The 16668-nt window shown below is 47.8% G+C and overlaps 1 protein-coding gene across 1 annotated transcript; it reads left to right on the top strand.

Annotated features, from left to right (window-relative positions):
- The first annotated feature begins 191 nt into the window (after nt 1-191).
- On the top strand, nt 192-15043 carry COG7 (component of oligomeric golgi complex 7). The gene is made up of 17 exons (XM_085074226.1): nt 192-423; nt 1116-1264; nt 1761-1877; nt 2028-2196; nt 3234-3316; nt 4091-4213; nt 5583-5781; nt 7811-7938; nt 8302-8456; nt 9663-9779; nt 10254-10319; nt 11048-11234; nt 12227-12367; nt 12789-12872; nt 13193-13307; nt 14271-14414; nt 14628-15043. Exons 1-17 carry the CDS (start codon nt 258-260, stop codon nt 14792-14794), a joined length of 2310 nt encoding a protein of 769 aa, XP_084930352.1. The 5' UTR covers nt 192-257; the 3' UTR covers nt 14795-15043.
- The last annotated feature ends 1625 nt before the right edge of the window (nt 15044-16668 follow it).

The following is a 16668-nucleotide window of genomic DNA, read 5'->3' as shown; positions in this document are numbered from 1 at the left end:
AGCGGACACTGCTGCAGGACCGGGCAGACACCGCCGCAGGAGCGGACACTGCCCCGGCTGCGGGCCGCGACCGGCTCCGGGCACAGCGCTGGCGGGACGTGGCTGTCGGGCGGTCACAGCCCCGGCACCGCCCCGGGACCTCCCCGAGACCTCCCCATCACCGCCCCGAGCCCGCCCCGGCACCGCCGATTGTTTCCGGGTGCGCGGCGGGGCAGGCCGCTGCCGCCCCGGCTGTCCCCCGCTGTCCGGCCGCGGCCATGGATTTCTCGCGGTTCCTGTCGGACGAGTTCGAGGTGAAGGGCTGGGTGAACGCGGCGTTCCGGGCCGTGCAGCAGGAGGCCCCGGGCAAGGTGGACGCGCACGCCGCCACGCTGGTGATGAAGCTGCAGCTCTTCATCCAGGAGGTCAACAACGCCGTGGAAGGTGCGGCGGCAGGGCTGTGCTGCTCGGGGGTGTGCCGGGCCGCTGCGGGGCACCTCTGCCGTGTGCTCCTGGCTCTGTGTGTCACCGTGCCTGCATCTTCTGAGGCGCCAAGGGGCGACAGGCAGAGCAGTGCCCCACCCGAGGGATGTTGGCATCCAGGCCAGGCCAGCCCTGCAGAGACACAGGGATCCTCACACCCATCTCGGGTCTCCTAGTTATTCACCAACACATCTGCCTTCAGCGCTGAGAAACAGCAGCTCCTGCCGGCGCTGCGTTAGATGGGATAATAGGGGAAAGTGCTTCTCAAAAAGGGTTGCCCAGCCTTGGCACAGGGCAGTGTTGCAGTCCCTGGAAGGATTTAAAAGCCATGTGGATGTGGCACTTGGGGACATGAGTTAGTGGGGGCCTTGGCAGTGCTGGGAGAGCAGGACTGGACTGTTGGGAATAGTTGGACTTGAGGGTCTCAGAGGGCTTTTCTAAACCTCAATGATTCCATTTACGTTTTTTACATTACAATTCCAGTACGTGCTTAAAGTTTAAAGATACAGCTGAAGATTTGTTGTTTGATGTTTTGCTTTGTTGCATAGTGTTGGGTTTTTTCACGTACTAAAGATTAGATAAGATTATTGAAAGACTGACCTGTTCCTGCAAGGGCTCTCACCCTCCTCACTCACTGCTCCGTGTTTCTGCAGAGACAAGCCATCAGGCTCTGCAGAACATGCCCAGAGTTCTCCGGGAAGTAGAAGTCTTGAAACAGGAGGCAACATTCCTGAAGGAGCAGATGATCCTTGTTAAAGAAGATATAAAGAAGTTTGAAGAAGACACAGCTCAGTCCATGCAGGTCCGTTCTTACCTTAGTGTTTATCTGTAACTTGTGAAAATTCTGAAGGTGCCAGAGTTGTTCATATGAAATAATCTTGTGAACTCAAGATAGACAAAACCACTTCTTGTGACATTAATAGTGGAAAGGTGGGTATGACACAGACGTGCAATCTGTGTGTCCTGAGGAGCAGCTGCTCGCTCAGGTGTTGGTTCAGAGCTGCTAGTACCTGACTGGGGGCCCTGGTTTCTGCCTGTGGTGCAGAGCAATTTCAGGCAAAGTGCATACTAAAGTGTACAAGATCTGAATTCAAACTAACCTAGACTAACCTTCTGTTGTTTGACTTTGAAAGATGATTTTACATCTCTGTCTAGCTCCTTCAGAACGTTCCTTCTTCTTGTAATAACATAATATTTTCATACGTTTTTTAAATTTAAGCAGAAAGTAACTCCCAAGTATCTGTGACAGTTATATTTTGCTTCAGTGGGGAATATAATGATGTGGTTTTTTTCTTCAGGTCCTGGTAGAGATTGACCGAGTGAAGTCCAGGATGCAGCTGGCTGCCGAGTCACTTCAGGAAGCAGACAAATGGAGCACACTAAGTGCAGATATTGAAGAGACTCTTAAAACACAGGTAAATACTGAACTATTTGGTCTTTGTGCCTCCAGCTTTTCAGGCAACTGTGTTTAAAAGTGAGATTTTGAAGTGACTGTGAAGCACATCCCTGGTGCTGATGCTGTCTGAGGTTGCCCTTGGTAACAGGCTGCCTTTTCCTGCTGGCAGGATGTGTCCCTGATTTCAGCCAAGCTGACCAGCATGCAGAGCAGCCTGGCCATGCTGGTGGACACACCAGATTACTCAGAAAAGTGTGTGCACCTGGAGGCACTGAAGAACCGGCTGGAGGCCATGGCCAGCCCTCAGATTGTTGCTGCTTTTAACTCCCAGTCTGTAGGTTAGTAGCTCTTGGTATCCTTTACTATCAGCACAGAGTTTGTTGTCTTTAAAATGGTGTTTGGATGGAGAGTTGGTGTCCTGAAGCCTCTTGGCACTGGGGGCCAGGTTGTGAGCTTCTCCTGGTGGAGCAGATGCCCTGAAATGTTTTTGGCTCTGCAGCTGCCTGCTGACCAGTGCTGCTTTGATTTTCTTAGGGTTTGGGGTACTGTGGCTACTGCAGGAAACAAGAAGACTACAGGCTGGTTTTATGGGTCGTGTGGATGGGTGAGATGAAGGTGCTGCTCAAATAAGCAGAAAGGCCCTGGTTTTCTGTTATCATGGTGGTGTTGGGCATTTCTGTTACAGCTTGGTGGTGTAATCAGGAAGGAAATTTGTTTGGAAGCATTCTGACTTCCTACTACTTTGTAAAAGAAGCTTTATAAATTCCCCATAGAAAATGTTGTCTTTTTGGACAGTTCCTTGTGCTCTTCCTTCCCTGTGTTTCTATCAGTGCTTCTGAAAAGTAGTTGTGGTTGTTGATACTCTTCTTTGTGCACCTTGAGGTCCTGGAGGGATTTGGGGCTATGGGTTACAAATCAGACTTTTGAGGAACCTGTGTTTCTAAGCTCTGTGCAGTAGCAACTGTGCCATGAGTCAGTCTGAGGCAGGGGGGTCAGTTTGAGGACAGGTGAAAGCAAAGCTGAGGCCTTTCTCAGGTATGCTTTAGGTTTGTAAATGCTGGCTTGTTTCTGGAAACTAATTATTTCCTTCTAGGAAATGTGCTGGCTTTATCTGGCTTTAATACTAGATATATTAATACTGTACACTGGTTAAGAAGTTAAATTCATTCATTGTGTCTGCTGCCTGATCTTGTTTGAGGGTGGATTTTAGGTAGTTCTGCTTCTGTTTGAGAAGATAAGCAAACAAGAGATGAAGTTGTCTCTTTCTGTGAGGATCATTGTGCCGGCTCCCTTAGAAGAGGATTTCTTGCTCAGACTAATGTCTCACTCTCAGCTTTGAGGCTGATCCTGATCCCTGTTGCTTTGTTTTGTTTAGATCAGGCCAAAATGTTCGTTAAAGTCTTCACTGAAATTGATCGGATGCCCCAGCTTCTTGCATATTATTATAAATGTCACAAGGTAAGTGTTTTGGTGGCATTTTAACGTTAAGGAATAAAAACTGTACTTCTTGCTGGGCTCTGACTGCAGAGGGAGCTGCTGCCCCACGGATCTCACCTGTGCTGTGGTGGGGGATGGCAGATGGCGCCTGTTCCTCTCCATGTTTCTTTCTCTGACTTCTCTTGCTGGCTCTGACCAGCTTTGGTAACTCCCCGTGTTTCAGGAGTAATTCTCCATTCGGGTCTTTGTGTCCTTCCCGCAGCAGACACAGGATATGTGTGTTCTGCTTGATTTCTCTGCACCTCATGGTTTTGCTTTGCTTTCTGTGGATGTGCCTATGTCAGCAGTAGCTTTATTACTGCAACTTGCCGGCTGATGACTTCTGTAAACTCTTTTCAGGTAAGATTAAAAGTTGGAATTCCAGACAGTTCTGTAGCCATAACCTGAGCTTCAGATTTCTCACATGATTGTGACTTTTGAGGATTAAGTTCAAGGCTGGGGCTTGCCAAGTATTTCAACTATTATGTGGGGGTATCAGTTGCAATCTCATTTTATGAGTAAAATACCAATGTTAATTAAAACCTTGAATCACTAAGAAGCCTCAAGCTTCATGCTGAAAATCTTTTCCTTCTGTGGTGCTGAGTTATATGTTATGCTGAAACGTGGAGAAGGGAGCAAGGGTGAGCCTCACATTTTGGCAGAAGTGCTGTGCATGGAGGGTGCTGGGTTTGGAATAACAAAAGCATGACCTGTGGCCTGTCAGTTTTCCTCTCAGACGGTTCTGTTCCCCATCAGGTGCAGCTGGTGGCCGTGTGGCAGGAGCTTTGCCAGAGTGACTTGAGCTTGCATCGCCAGCTGACCGAGCTGTACGACACCCTGCTGGGGACCTGGCACGCCCAGCTCCAGTGGGCAGCACAGGTGCAGTGACAGATCCATGCTGCTGCAGGGGTGGGACAGGACAGGATTGGGCTTCCTCCAAATTCTCACAAAGCTCTGAAGAGCTCATGGCTGCTCACCCTGAGCTGTGCTCTGTGCCTGATTGGTGTAAGATGGGACTTGCCAGCCACTTTCTGTTCCTTGTCCAGCCCTTGCAGACAGGGTTTGAGCTCTGGTGTTCCACCAGCAGCAAGGTTGCTGTGTTATTGACATTAAAGCTGCTCTATCACTTTCATCTGTATCTTAAGTTAAAACTAATTTGTTGCTGTTGCAAATGTGTTCTTTTGCAAGACATTTGAAATGCCCGAATTGCTTTATCAATTGGCCTGGAGGAAGCCCTCAAGGTCACACTGGACTGATGTGTGCTGCTCTGTGTAAGATATCTGAGGGCTTCTGCTGTCACCCCTTGGAGTCTGTGTGCTTGTTTTTCCTGCCAGGAGTAATGTAGGATCAAAAAAAGTTTTTGTCCTTTAGCAAAATGAAGAAATAAGTTCATATTGTTAAGCCTGTAAGAGTTTTTCATCCATGAAGGGTAAGAGATTCTTATCTTCGTGTCACAAAGCTAGTGTCAGTGCAAGGCCTGTGCTGCAGAGGAGCTCAGTGTTTCCTTGAAATGTATTTTTTCTGCCTAATGATTCAATGTGACTTACAGGTCAGATGTCAGGTTACATTTTAGCAGATATTCTTTGAACTGGGGATTGTGAGAAATGGCACGTGGGGCACAGCTCATGTCAATCTCCTGTGTTGCTTCTGCTTTCTGAAAAACTCTTGGACCTTTTTGATGGTAAACCCAGCTTTCAAAGCAAATGAGCAGAATAGCTGATGAAAAAGTCACCATAAAACGTCACAAGTTTTATGCTAGTGGAGTGGCTGATTCTCAGCTGATTACAGGCTTTCTAGCCTTTTCAGTGCTGACTTCTGCCTATCTGACCAGTAATTTGGCTTGTAATATAGTCCTATTTCTTCATATTTTACTGGCTCATGTTGTTTCCCAACACACCTGGGTAAACTGAGTGCTCTGTTTCAAATGCCCTCTTCTGCCAGGTGTTTTTTGAATCACTGTAGTGCCAATGTTCTTCTGTTCTTCTGAATTCAGTTTTTGACCTGTGCCTATCTTATAGTTTCTGGGTGGCTGTACTCAAAGCACAAGGGTAAATATGTTGTGTCCTAGACTTGCAATCAGGCTGTCCTGTGTGCTAGGTCAGTGTGGCTCTTGCAGCTTTAGCAGACCACATCTGGGCTTTTTACCCCATGCGAGGTGTTTCAGATTTAGAAGCTGCCTGCTGCTCTCTGCTGCTGTGTGTCCTTTCCAGGTAATGTGCTTTTGCCAGTAGCTGTTCTGCTGCCGCAGGTTTTCAAGAACCCCCATGAAATCGTGACTGTGCTGTTGATTCAAACTCTGGGAGCTCTGGTGCCTTCCATCCCTGTGTGTCTCAGCACTGCCATGGAGAGGACAGGCCAGGACACCAAGCTGAACAAGCTGCTGGAGCTCCACGATGCCACCGTGCACTTTGCCAAGGGGCTGGAGGTAGCCATGCTGCCAAACCTGAGTAAGGCTCTGGCACTGAATTCTGTCATTCTATGCTGTCCCCTTTGTAAAGTCATGTCGTGGGATTTTGTGCAGTTTTAGCTGGAGGGAGGGATTAGATTATTTCTCCTAAGTAATGCCCAGTTCCGCAGCATTTGCAGCTTTGTGTGGATGTGTGTATCTTACACTGGAGCTGTTGACACAACACTGAGTTTCCTGAAGCAGTCCTGTCCTGAGCACGCTGGCTCTGCAGGGTAAATAGCATTTAGCACTTCTCCTTTTATGAGCTTTACTGTTCCTTCTGTCTCCCACATGAGGAAATGTCTCCAGGAGGCAGCGAGACCCATTGTGAGAGGTCACAAAGCAGAAAAGTTGAGGAGCTTCCTGGAATTGTCACACCTCACTAAACAAGACAAAACCTGCTTGAAGGCTGCATCCATTGGATGCTTGTATTTGATTTTGTAGTTTCTCTGTTGCTACTGGCCTAGGGTTTAATCAAGTGACAATGCAGGGCCCAGTGTTTCTCTGAACTGTTGGTAGTTTATTCCCAGCAGCATCCTCAGTGTTTGATTCCAAATCTGACCTGTGCTTTCCCCTCTCTGGGATGTTTGTTATTTTGGCCATGACTTGCTGAGTAATTCCCGCAAACCACACAGCAGTGAGGTGCTGTGTTTGCACAAGTTTACACCTGACTTGAGCTGTTGGTTATTTATAGTCCCTTATGTATTTGGTGGGGCCCCTTCAAAGGCTGGCTATGGGAAAATCCAAAATTAAAGCTAATGGAGCATTCCTGATGCTGTGTTTCCTGTGTTTGGTTCCTCATAACATTGTCTTGAGCTGTTTAAACCCAGATTCTTTCTTGATCCTGTAAATTATGATTGCTGGGCAATGTGTGTGTGACTGTGTCTGTTGTCTGTCTGGTTGCATACACGTCAGTCGTTTTCTCGCTTAATTTGTGGTTCATTACAGAAATTATTGAAAAGGACTTGCCAGATTTTAGAAGATGATGGAATAGTATGGCCACTGTTGAACTGTTATCTGAGCGTGTTTAAAAAAAACAACCCAAAGCCTTTTCTTCCATCTCTTTTACTGGGGAGTAAGATGTTTGAGAAAAGAAATATCTCAAGACTGGAAAGGCCAGGTGACTCAGCTGAGGAGAGTCAAACCAGTTCCTTCGTGTGTATGTGAGGGGAGGGCTCAGCTGTGATTCATAGGATAATTCAGGGAGGAAGGGACCTTGGGAGGTGATCTTGTCCAATTTCCTGCTCCAAGCAGGATCTGCTATGAGGTCAGACCATGGAACTTGGGATACTGTTCATTCTGGTCTTGGAAATGTCCAAGCACAGAGAGTGCTGGCTTTGAGCAGACTGCTCCATTGCTTTCCTGTCCTCAGGGTGTAAAAGTCCTCTCTGATATCCAGGATTCAAAGTAATTATGGTTTGCTTCAGGTTTGAGTTTGGCAAAGCTTTGTGAGAACAGCTGGTGTCCGATTCTGATTTGAGCAATAATCATTCAGCCCTGGTTTGTGTTTGGGTTGGCAGCTCCCTGCTCAGGCATGGCACTGAGAGGCTGAGTTTGTGCTTCACATTCAGCTCTGGTTGATGAACACTGGCACAGTAGTGCTGACTGAATTGAATTAGTGTGAATTATTTTAAGTGTGAACCAGGCTTTCTGATAAATGAGGATTGCCCCTGTTTGATGTCGTGGGAGTAATGTGTTTCACTTTTCAGATGGTTTCAATTCTTCTGCTGTAGGTTGGAATGTTTGATAGATTTTTGTCACCCAGGCTGTTTTGGATCAGTGAGTGATAATTTTTTTGAGGCACTTGTTGAGGTAGAACATCTTGGTTTTAGGAAGCAGGTAGAGATAATAATCTTGTTTCTAAAAAAATAAAAAACCCAATCTGTGTAGTTGAGATTGAAGCTGTTGGGCAGCATTCCAAGCCTGTGCAGGCAGCATGCTCTAGTGGAAGAACTGCTGCATGTAGCTTGAAATGAGGCTTTTAGTAGTACATTCATCTCTTTGTAGACTAAACATTTGATTCTTTATAGAGGAGCAGAATCTGGTGAAAGTGATGGAGCTGGTGGAAGCGGTGTATGGTCCATACAAGCCCTATCAACTTGAGTATGGAGACCTGGAAGAAGAGAATCTCCTCATCCAGATCAGTGCAGTGCCCTTGGTAATGTATCAGCCTCTGCTCAGCTGCACAGGGAGAGGCTGAAGCTTCCACTAAATACAGGGCTCTTTATCATAGTTACTGCTCTCTTTCCTCCTCTCCTTTTTGGTAATATTTCCTTTATTGTGTAGAAGATTCTGTTGCTGGCAGAACTGTTTTTCCTTGAAGACCTGGTGAACACAGGGTTTGGCAGCCTGGCTGTTGTTACAGTCCATGGGCAGGAGGGTGGAAGCATCAGCATGGTTCTGCCTTAGGAGTTTCACAAGAATGGAGGATACCAGAGAGCACTGTGTTACACAAGGTGTCTTTTCTGTAATGCCTGGAAGAAGAGTCAGGCTCAGCGTTGTTGTTGCTGTTGTTATTTAGGAGCATTGGGAAGTGATTGATTGTGTCCAGGAGCTGAACCACTCAGTCAACAAACTCTTCATTCTGGCAGCTGGAGCCATCGACAACTGCGTCAAGCTCACGGATGGCCTGGGGGTGTGTGGGCTGCTGAAGGCCCTGAAGGCCTTGTTCTCCAAGTAAGCTGCTTTTACCTACTCTTGCATTTATCCTGAGCAAGTAGTGAGTGTGCAGTTTGTGGCCAAGGACTTTGTAGTTTATGGAAAATGGCTGAGATCAGAAAGTGTGTCTGACTGTGCTGTGAATCATCAATTCCTCAAGTCCCTCTTGCTGCTTCATTTGAGCACAGACTGTTTTCTAGAGGAAGATTAGATGATTTTATGGCTAAATCAAAGACTTACCAGCTGTTTTCTATTCTGGTTGGGCTGAGTCTTCATTTTTAATGAATACTTTGGAAGGCGAAAATGTTTCCCAAAACAAAATAAGGCAGATTAGGCTGATGAAAGTTTCCATGGGGAAATAGGTCCGGAGGTTGAACCTGATAGTCTTGGAGGTCTTTTCCAACCTTATTGATTCTGTGAATACACAGTCACTGGGACAAGTGACTTCACATTCAGGACCTGCCTGTAAGTGTGACATACCCCAAGGAGTGAGGTTCACTCTCAGTTCTTGTCTTAAAGTATCACTTTTGTATTCCCATACTGTTTAACTCCTTACCCCTTTATGATACTGAAAGAGCTGCTCACAAGGTGTGAATCAGGTCTTGCTGCCCTGTGGGAGACGGGAAGAGGAAAGCACAAGTCTCTGACCTCACCTTCTTTATAGGCAATTACAGAGCAATATACATGCCTCCAGCTTATGGGCATTATTAAAAAGAAAATGGGGATGTGTAGAAAACAGAATGTTCTTTTTATCCATGTTCTCATCTGGGGAGTAACTGAGAAAACAAATTCATGAGATTGTTGTCACCATGTTCCTGGAGTAAGCGCCAAGTGATGTTGGACTAGCAGGAGCCTTATAAACTTTTCCTGGTCTTTCCTAGGAGATGGTCAGTGTAGTGGTAACTAAAATGTCATATTTATTCCTTCTTACGGGCAGGGAGAGCTCCTGGAAATCCACATGCAGCAAGTTGAGACAGCCACAGAGCATCTGTTACATTCCTTGTCTTTTGGTGTGGGCTTGAATGGGCTGTGGCTGATCAGTTTTTCCCATCCACCTGTTTGGAGTGGAACCAGAGTGTCTCTTCTGCACTCCTTTTAGTATTTCTGGTTCTTGTTTGGCCCTTGCAGAGGACTGACTGAGCAAATCACAGGACATGTCTTTGTGCTTCTCTCCAACCTGTTCTCTTATGCTGGTGCTTCTCTCTGCACCATTTCTCCCTGCAGGTATACATCTGACTTCACAAACACGCTGCAGTCTATACGAAAGAAATGTAAACTGGATGATGTCGTGTCAGATTCGCTCTTCCAGGAGGACTGGACTGCATTCCAAAACTCTGTCCGGTAAAGGGTTTGGTTTGGTTTTGTTTTCGTTTGTCTGGCTTGGAGCTGATTTTTTTATCAAAACTGAAAGGGAACTGCTTGGGGTCAGTTTACATAAGGTCTCAGTGCAGAACACAGGGCTGAGCTCACTGTGCTGCAGTGCTGCTGGGAGCACCAGTGTCAGTGATGAGTTTCAGGTTGCTCATGGCACAGGGAGGGCTGTGGGGCTCCCCAGCCTGCCTAGAGCAAGGCTGCATCTCACATCACTTGTAATATTAGCAGCTCTTAGAATTTTTCCCAGTGACACTGAGCTGGCTTTCCCCATGATGCAAAAAGTAGCATGTGGATGAAGCTGTTGGGCAAAAAAAATCAGTGTATTATCCAATGGTTGCAGAGTTGTTCACCAAATTGACTCCTGACAGCTATGTTTTTGAGGCGGGTCTGGCATTATCTGCCTCAAATCTCACAGTGTGTTTTTGTCTTGTTCTTCCCCAGGATAATTTCCACTTGTGGTGAACTCCTTCATCAGTGTGGAGACTTTGAGCAGCAGCTGGCCAGCAGGTGAGCACTGCTCACCTTCATTCATGAGCTGTCAACATAGGAACTGAGTTGAAAGAAAACAAACCCCAAGGTGCTTTGGTTGCATAGACCATGGAGGGAAAACCAGCACTAATTCCTCCTCCCCACCCTTTGACATGTCAGAAATGGGGCATAGACTGTTCCGCTCAGTCGTGGTCTGTCAAACAGTCTTTCAAGGATCCTTTCTCCTTGGATATCTGGCTGGCCACCAACGGGCTGCCAGATGGGGGTCAGGAAGGAATTTTCCACCAGATCCAATTGGCAAGTTCCTCACCCTTGTGTCACGGGGCATGAATCACGTGCTGAAATGAGTGTAGGTGTGCCTTAGCTGATGGGTTCCCTGTAACCTGAGCAGTGTAGGCACAGGCAGCACGTAGATCTTGCTGCTCCTTGTAAGCAGTGCACTGCTGAGCCTGTGGTGCCTTGAAATGCTCGCTGTGACTGGAGCAGAGCACAGCCTGCAGTGCTCAGTGTGCTGGGTGAGGCCTCACTGCCCTCATGTCCCCAAAGCACAAACCCGTCTGTCCTTCCAGCACTTCTGCAGCTGCTGAGCTGCACAGTAGATGTGAGAATTGGGCTGCAATTGGTGTCTTCATCAGTGAATGCTCTCCCTTGAAGTCACACAAGGGCAGTGCTGCTCCTTGGGCCAGCAGGACAGGACTGCTGAGTCCAGAGTATTCTGCTGGTGACTTTTGTGTACTTGTTTTCAGGATTTTGTCAACTGCTGGGAAGTATCTCTCGGACTCCTACAGCCCTTGTAGTTTTTCTGGCTTTCAGGACACCAGTTCTGCAGAAAAGAAGAGCTCCATAAAAAATCCCTGGCAGGAATACAATTATCTCTTGAAGGAGAATCCATCCGAGTATGCCAGCCTTATGGAAACGCTTTACACTCTAAAGGTAGCCCTGGTGCCTGGAGAGCTTCCCTCTATCACAGTGTGCTCTTGGGCCCACATTTGGTAGATGAGACCTGGATTCCCCCTCCAGTCTGATGACTTTTCATACTGGGCTGCAGCCTTTCCTGGGCTATGTTCCAAGTCTTCTACAGAGACACTGATACATGGAGAGATGAAATGTCCAAACCCAGGAAGTCTGGACTCGTTCCATCTCTCCCCAGATCCTGGCTCTGTCTTGTGAACATGCCCTTATCAGCTCAGGTGAGGGAAATTTTATCGCAGTGAGCATTGGGAAGGTTGTGTTGGAGTCATCTCAAATTCTGGAGCCCACACACCACCTGAGGCTTTGTCTGCCACTTGGGCTCTGCTGCCGTGTCCAGTCTGAAACAATCCTGCAGGATCATTCATGCATGGATCTGTGAACAGGGTAGAATGATTCTAGTTATCTTCTCATGGATCTAAGTTATGTTTGCCATTGTTGGTCACATGGAGTAGTCAATTCACAGTTATGAGTCTTTTATTTCCTCAAAATGTTTTGATTTCTTTTGCGCTTGGTTTACCTGCAACTTTTGGTGTTCTTTCGGTGTCATGTGTCTGACATTAAACCTTGACTAAACTGTCCAGTTCCACAGATACCCTTCAGGTAGAACTCACTCAATTCCACGCAAGGCATCAGTTGTGCTGTTTGAGTAAAAGGCAGCTTTGCCATCTTCTCTGCAAGTTTCTCAGTATCCAGCCTGTGCTGGAGCCTGGTGTGGCTGGAATGTGATGCTGATTCCTTATCCTGCAGTTCAGAGAGCAGTGGCAGTTTCTGTCTTGAATAATTGTTTGGAATAGGTAATTCCAAAGGAAACAGGCTGTGCCATCACAGAAGAAAGCTCTGCTGCACAAAAACAGCCTCATAAAACCTCAGCAAGCATGTTAACACAGCCCTCTGTGGCCACTTTAATGACTTGTGAATGTCAGTGTAAATGTTTTTGTGTCTCTGTGTGTCAGGAGAAAGGCACCAGTAACCACAACCTGCTGTCGTCGTCGCGAGCAGCCCTGAGCCGCCTGAACCAGCTGTCCCATCAGCTGGCCTTCGACTCGGTGTTCCTGCGCATCAAACAGCAGCTGCTGCTGGTGCCCAGGATGGAGGTGGGCACTGGGGCCTCGGGCTGAGCTGAGCAGCCAGGGTTTACCTGGGGGATCCCTTGGATCAGCTTACCTTCTCTCTGGTGCCACATTTCTCCCATGAGCTGCAGGCAGTGGAATAGTTTTCCTTTCCTCACGCACAGCCTTTGCTGCACACAGGTGTTTGAAGGCTCTGGTGTTTGTTTGAGGTGTTGCTTTTCTAGCCCCTGTGAGCATGTTTCTCACAGGGAGCCGGGTGAAAAGAGGGTGGGTGTTTTGGGCCTGAGGGACAATATGGGAAACAGTTTTCTCACCATCTGTGTTGTGCTTTCTAGAATCCCTTGGGTAGTCACCGTTCATGTGTTGGGTCACCCCTTTCTAAAATACTGTCAGGCTTCATGCTCTTGGGAAGCCATTGATTCATCCTGCACTTTGTGCCTTACAGGGTTGGAGTTCTGGTGGCATTGGTGAGACCCTGACAGATGACCTGCCAAACTTCAGCCTCACCCCTCTGGAATATATCAGCAATGTAAGAGAACTGAACTGTTTTTCTGCTCTAGAAAACAAATTGCTGGGAACACTCCAGAGAGCAAAGATTTGCTTGGAGTAGCAGCTCTCTGTACAGGTCTTTCTTTCCCTGAGTGTTTCAGTGACTGCTTCTCTGACCTTGTGAAAAACTATTTCTTGTACCAAGTGTAATGATGCACGAGAGCCAATTTGTGGGTGAGTGAGTGTCTGTCAGGCTCAGCTCTCTGCTTTCAGGTGTATTTACTGCAGGTGGCTTTTTCTCTGGTAAAGGACTTGCCTCACATTTGTACAGTGACTCAGCTTTTGGTGCTTTTATTCTAGATTGGCCAATACATTATGTCGCTTCCCCTGCACCTTGAGCCATTTGTCACTCAAGAGGATTCTGCTTTGGAGCTGGCATTGCATGCTGGAAAATTACCATACCCCCCAGAGCAAGGTAGGGTGAGATCAATGGCTTGGAGTGTCTGAGAAAACTTTCCCATCCTGACATTGCACAAGTGGGTTGTGTTACAGTGACAAAACTGGCGGAGATCCCTTTCCTATCACACTGTTTCTTCCAAGAATCCCTTGGTAAAACCCAGGAGGAGCCTCTTAATAATGAGTAAAACTAGTTTTGGTTTCCTTCAGACTAGAAGCTTTGGCTTGGTCTGTGTGAGTTTGGTGTTTGTTTAAACTGTGGTTTGGAGTCTGAAGATTTCTGTTGGTTTTTGGCTCCTGTTTATGCTCCAGGAAGCTGTCCTTACCTGCTGTGTCACTAATCTGCTGCAGGTAACAGCAGGAGCCATGTAATGCTTTTCCCTGCAGGTTGGCAGTGTACCTGATGTTCTGGGCTTAGTCTCTTTATAGTGTTATTATTTCCACAGACAGTGCAGATAGCACAGGGCTTGGTATTTACAGTCTTCCTGGAACCTTCCAAAAATACTCTCTGTAGTTCAGGCTTTTGCATTACCATTATGTTACCTTTAAGCATTTACATGTTTTAATGGCTTGTTAAGTTTCAAAACACTGATGAACAGAGAATGCCTTTAGGGCTGGAAAACCCCCCCTGTGAATCCTTGTCACTGCAGTGGTTTGCAAATTGCTCCTGGAAGTGGATCCTGTAGGAGGTGCCAGGCAGTCCCCATCCCAGCTGGTCACCCATCAGCCTTTTGGAAGTGACTTACCTGGAGAGTAATCCAGGGGAGTGTTTTGGGTCTGGAGCTCACTGTCAGTGCTGTACAGTACAGGAAGAGTACATAACTGCTTTGATTACTCCAAAACCAGCTGATAAAACTCTGACTACCTTGATGTCCTGTGGAAGGAACAGGTCAGACATTATTAACCAGTTAGGATTATGTGCTGCACAAACCCAGCAAAGGCAGGTCAGTGTGCTGGCAGCTAACAGGGGCTGTCTTTGCAGGAGATGAGCTGCCCGAGCTGGACAACGTGGCTGATTACTGGCTGGGCTCCATTGCCAGAGCCACGATGCAGACCTATTGTGAGGTCATCTTGCAGATCCCACAGCTCACACCTCACTCCACCAAACAGCTGGCCACAGACATTGGTGAGCACAGGCACGGGGTGCTGGGCATGGGGTGCTGGGCATGGCTCATGTCACACACGGGCTGCTCTGTCACCACATACGGTTTCTACCTGTGTGGGACCTGTGGGTGGGAGCTCTCAGAGACAGGATTCCCTCTGTCGTCAAGAGCAAGGGTATATTTCATTTCACAGTGTCTATTACCAGTTAAATACAAATTTTTCCTTAATCCTGCAGATTACCTCATAAACGTGATGGATGCCCTGGGCCTCCAGCCGTCACGGACACTGCAGAACATTGTAACTCTGCTGAAGGCCAAGCCAGAGGAGTTTCGCCAGGCTGCCAAGAGCCTGCCCCGCCGCATGGCTGCTGGCATCGCAGCCATGAGGGGCCTGGAGGGCTAGCTGTGCCCTTCCTGCTGCTGGCATTGCAGCCAGGAGGGGCCTGGAGTGGCAGCTGTGCCCTCCCTGCTGCTGGCATCACTGTCATGAGGGGCTTGGAGTGCCAGCTGTGCCCTCCCTGTTGCTGGCCCCTGCTCAAGGACTCGCTTCCTCAGACCATTTTTCATTTCTGCAAGGACAGTGAAAAGATCTCTGGGGACAAGGGGAATTTATTTCAGACTAACTTTCAATAAATGTCTTTGTCTAGGAAAAGTTTGTTCCATTTTTCCATCTTTAGAAGTAATGAAAGATGTCCTACAGCCAAATTTAGCCAAATCTCTCTGGATGACCCTGAGTAGGCTGAGCAGTGCTGGAAATGTTCTGCCACGTGCTGTAGAGTTCATGCTTTGTGGGAGCTTTTTCAGGAAATTGAATTTACTGTATCAGATGGTGGGTTAGATGCAGCACAGAGGGGATTGCCTGTAGGCAATGACCACTGCTCAGGGCTGTTGTAAATACAGAGTCAGGAAGGGTCTCTTCAGTTGGCAGTTGAGGCTTGATCAAGCATGACCCTGAGAACAAAACCAACTTTGTAGGTTGTTCCTATTCCTATTTCACTATTCTACTGAAAGCCATGAAGTTTGTGAGGAATTTAAGGAAAGTGATGCTTTCTTGTTTAATGTATTACCATTTGTTATGTGGGTTTTTTTGAAACAGCTGGTCTAGCCTCAGTGTGCTCTCCTGAGAGACAATAGGGCAGAACACAGGGAGGTCCCAAAGTCAGAATGCCAAAGTCAGAATTCCTGTTTTAGCAAGAAACCCCTTTGCTCAGCTGTGTGTCTGGCTGGGACAGAGCTGGAGCTGAACCTGAGACACTTCTCACTTTTATGAGTTGTCAGACACCTCCATAAACCAGCTGTGACTAGAATGGTGAGCTGTCTTTGTAGAGAACACGCTGTTCCCTTCACCCTTGGTGTAAGGAGGGTGAATCTCACCAACTGTGCCTCTCCCACCCTTCCCCTGCCCCTACACTGCCGTGGAGGGTTTGGGGTGTTGCTGTCTGCTGCTGTTGCCCCTCAGGGCAGGTGGCTTGGGTTGAAGGCATGAGGAGCTGAGGGAGCAGCCTGGCACCTGCTGCCCGTCCCAGGGACCTGCTGTCTGTTGGTGAGACTGTGAAAGGAGATGGCCAGGCTCTTCCTCTCAGCATTCCCCGTGTTTTAAGCAATGTGCTCTGTGTTTTGGAGGGAATGCTGTTTTTTCACTGTTGGATCCTTTGAAGACCTTTGTTGAGGATGACACCTCATACACTGAGCATTGATTCCAGGAGGGTGTCAGGTCCTTGTTCACTTTACAAGAACTCTCCTGTGGGAAGGGAGGCTGTGCTATGGGTTTGTGGTGCTTGAAGAGGGAAATGTCCCTTTAGGGAGACAAGAAGGGACGAGACAGGAAAAGTCTAGTACAGCTTATAAGAGCTGGATTCCTCTGTCTTTTCAAGTGTCTTTGCTGCCCCTCATGTGCCCTGTCAGCACTTGGGTGGGTTTAGGTGCTTGCTGAGCTCAGGCTGTGCCTGGGTGACATGGTTCTATAGAGATGTGTGTTTGGGGGCTGTTGTTCCTTCTCCCTTCAAAGGAGAACCACCTGAGGGAGAAGGGGCTTGAGCAGATTGTGGACATGTTAAGGAGGTGCTCCTCAAGTCTGGAATCAGTGAATTTTGAACATAGAATTCCCCTGTGAGGGACAGAATCAGCCATGGTGGTGGTACCTCAGCTGTTGGATTGTCCCCCAGTTCCTCTGCTGGTGGTGGTCATCAGCAACTGGACCCACCATTGCCACTGGTGGAGGGAGCTGGAGGGACTCTGGGCACACCCTGCCCAGCAGCTCTGCTCAGAGCACCCCAG

Source organism: Lichenostomus cassidix, chromosome 14 (genome assembly GCF_008360975.1).
Source record: "Lichenostomus cassidix isolate B80296 chromosome 14, HeHo_3.0, whole genome shotgun sequence".
NCBI classification, from domain to species: domain Eukaryota; kingdom Metazoa; phylum Chordata; class Aves; order Passeriformes; family Meliphagidae; genus Lichenostomus; species Lichenostomus cassidix.
The sequence above is the reverse complement of the archived record's forward strand: the minus strand, read 5'-3'. Positions and strand labels throughout refer to the sequence as shown.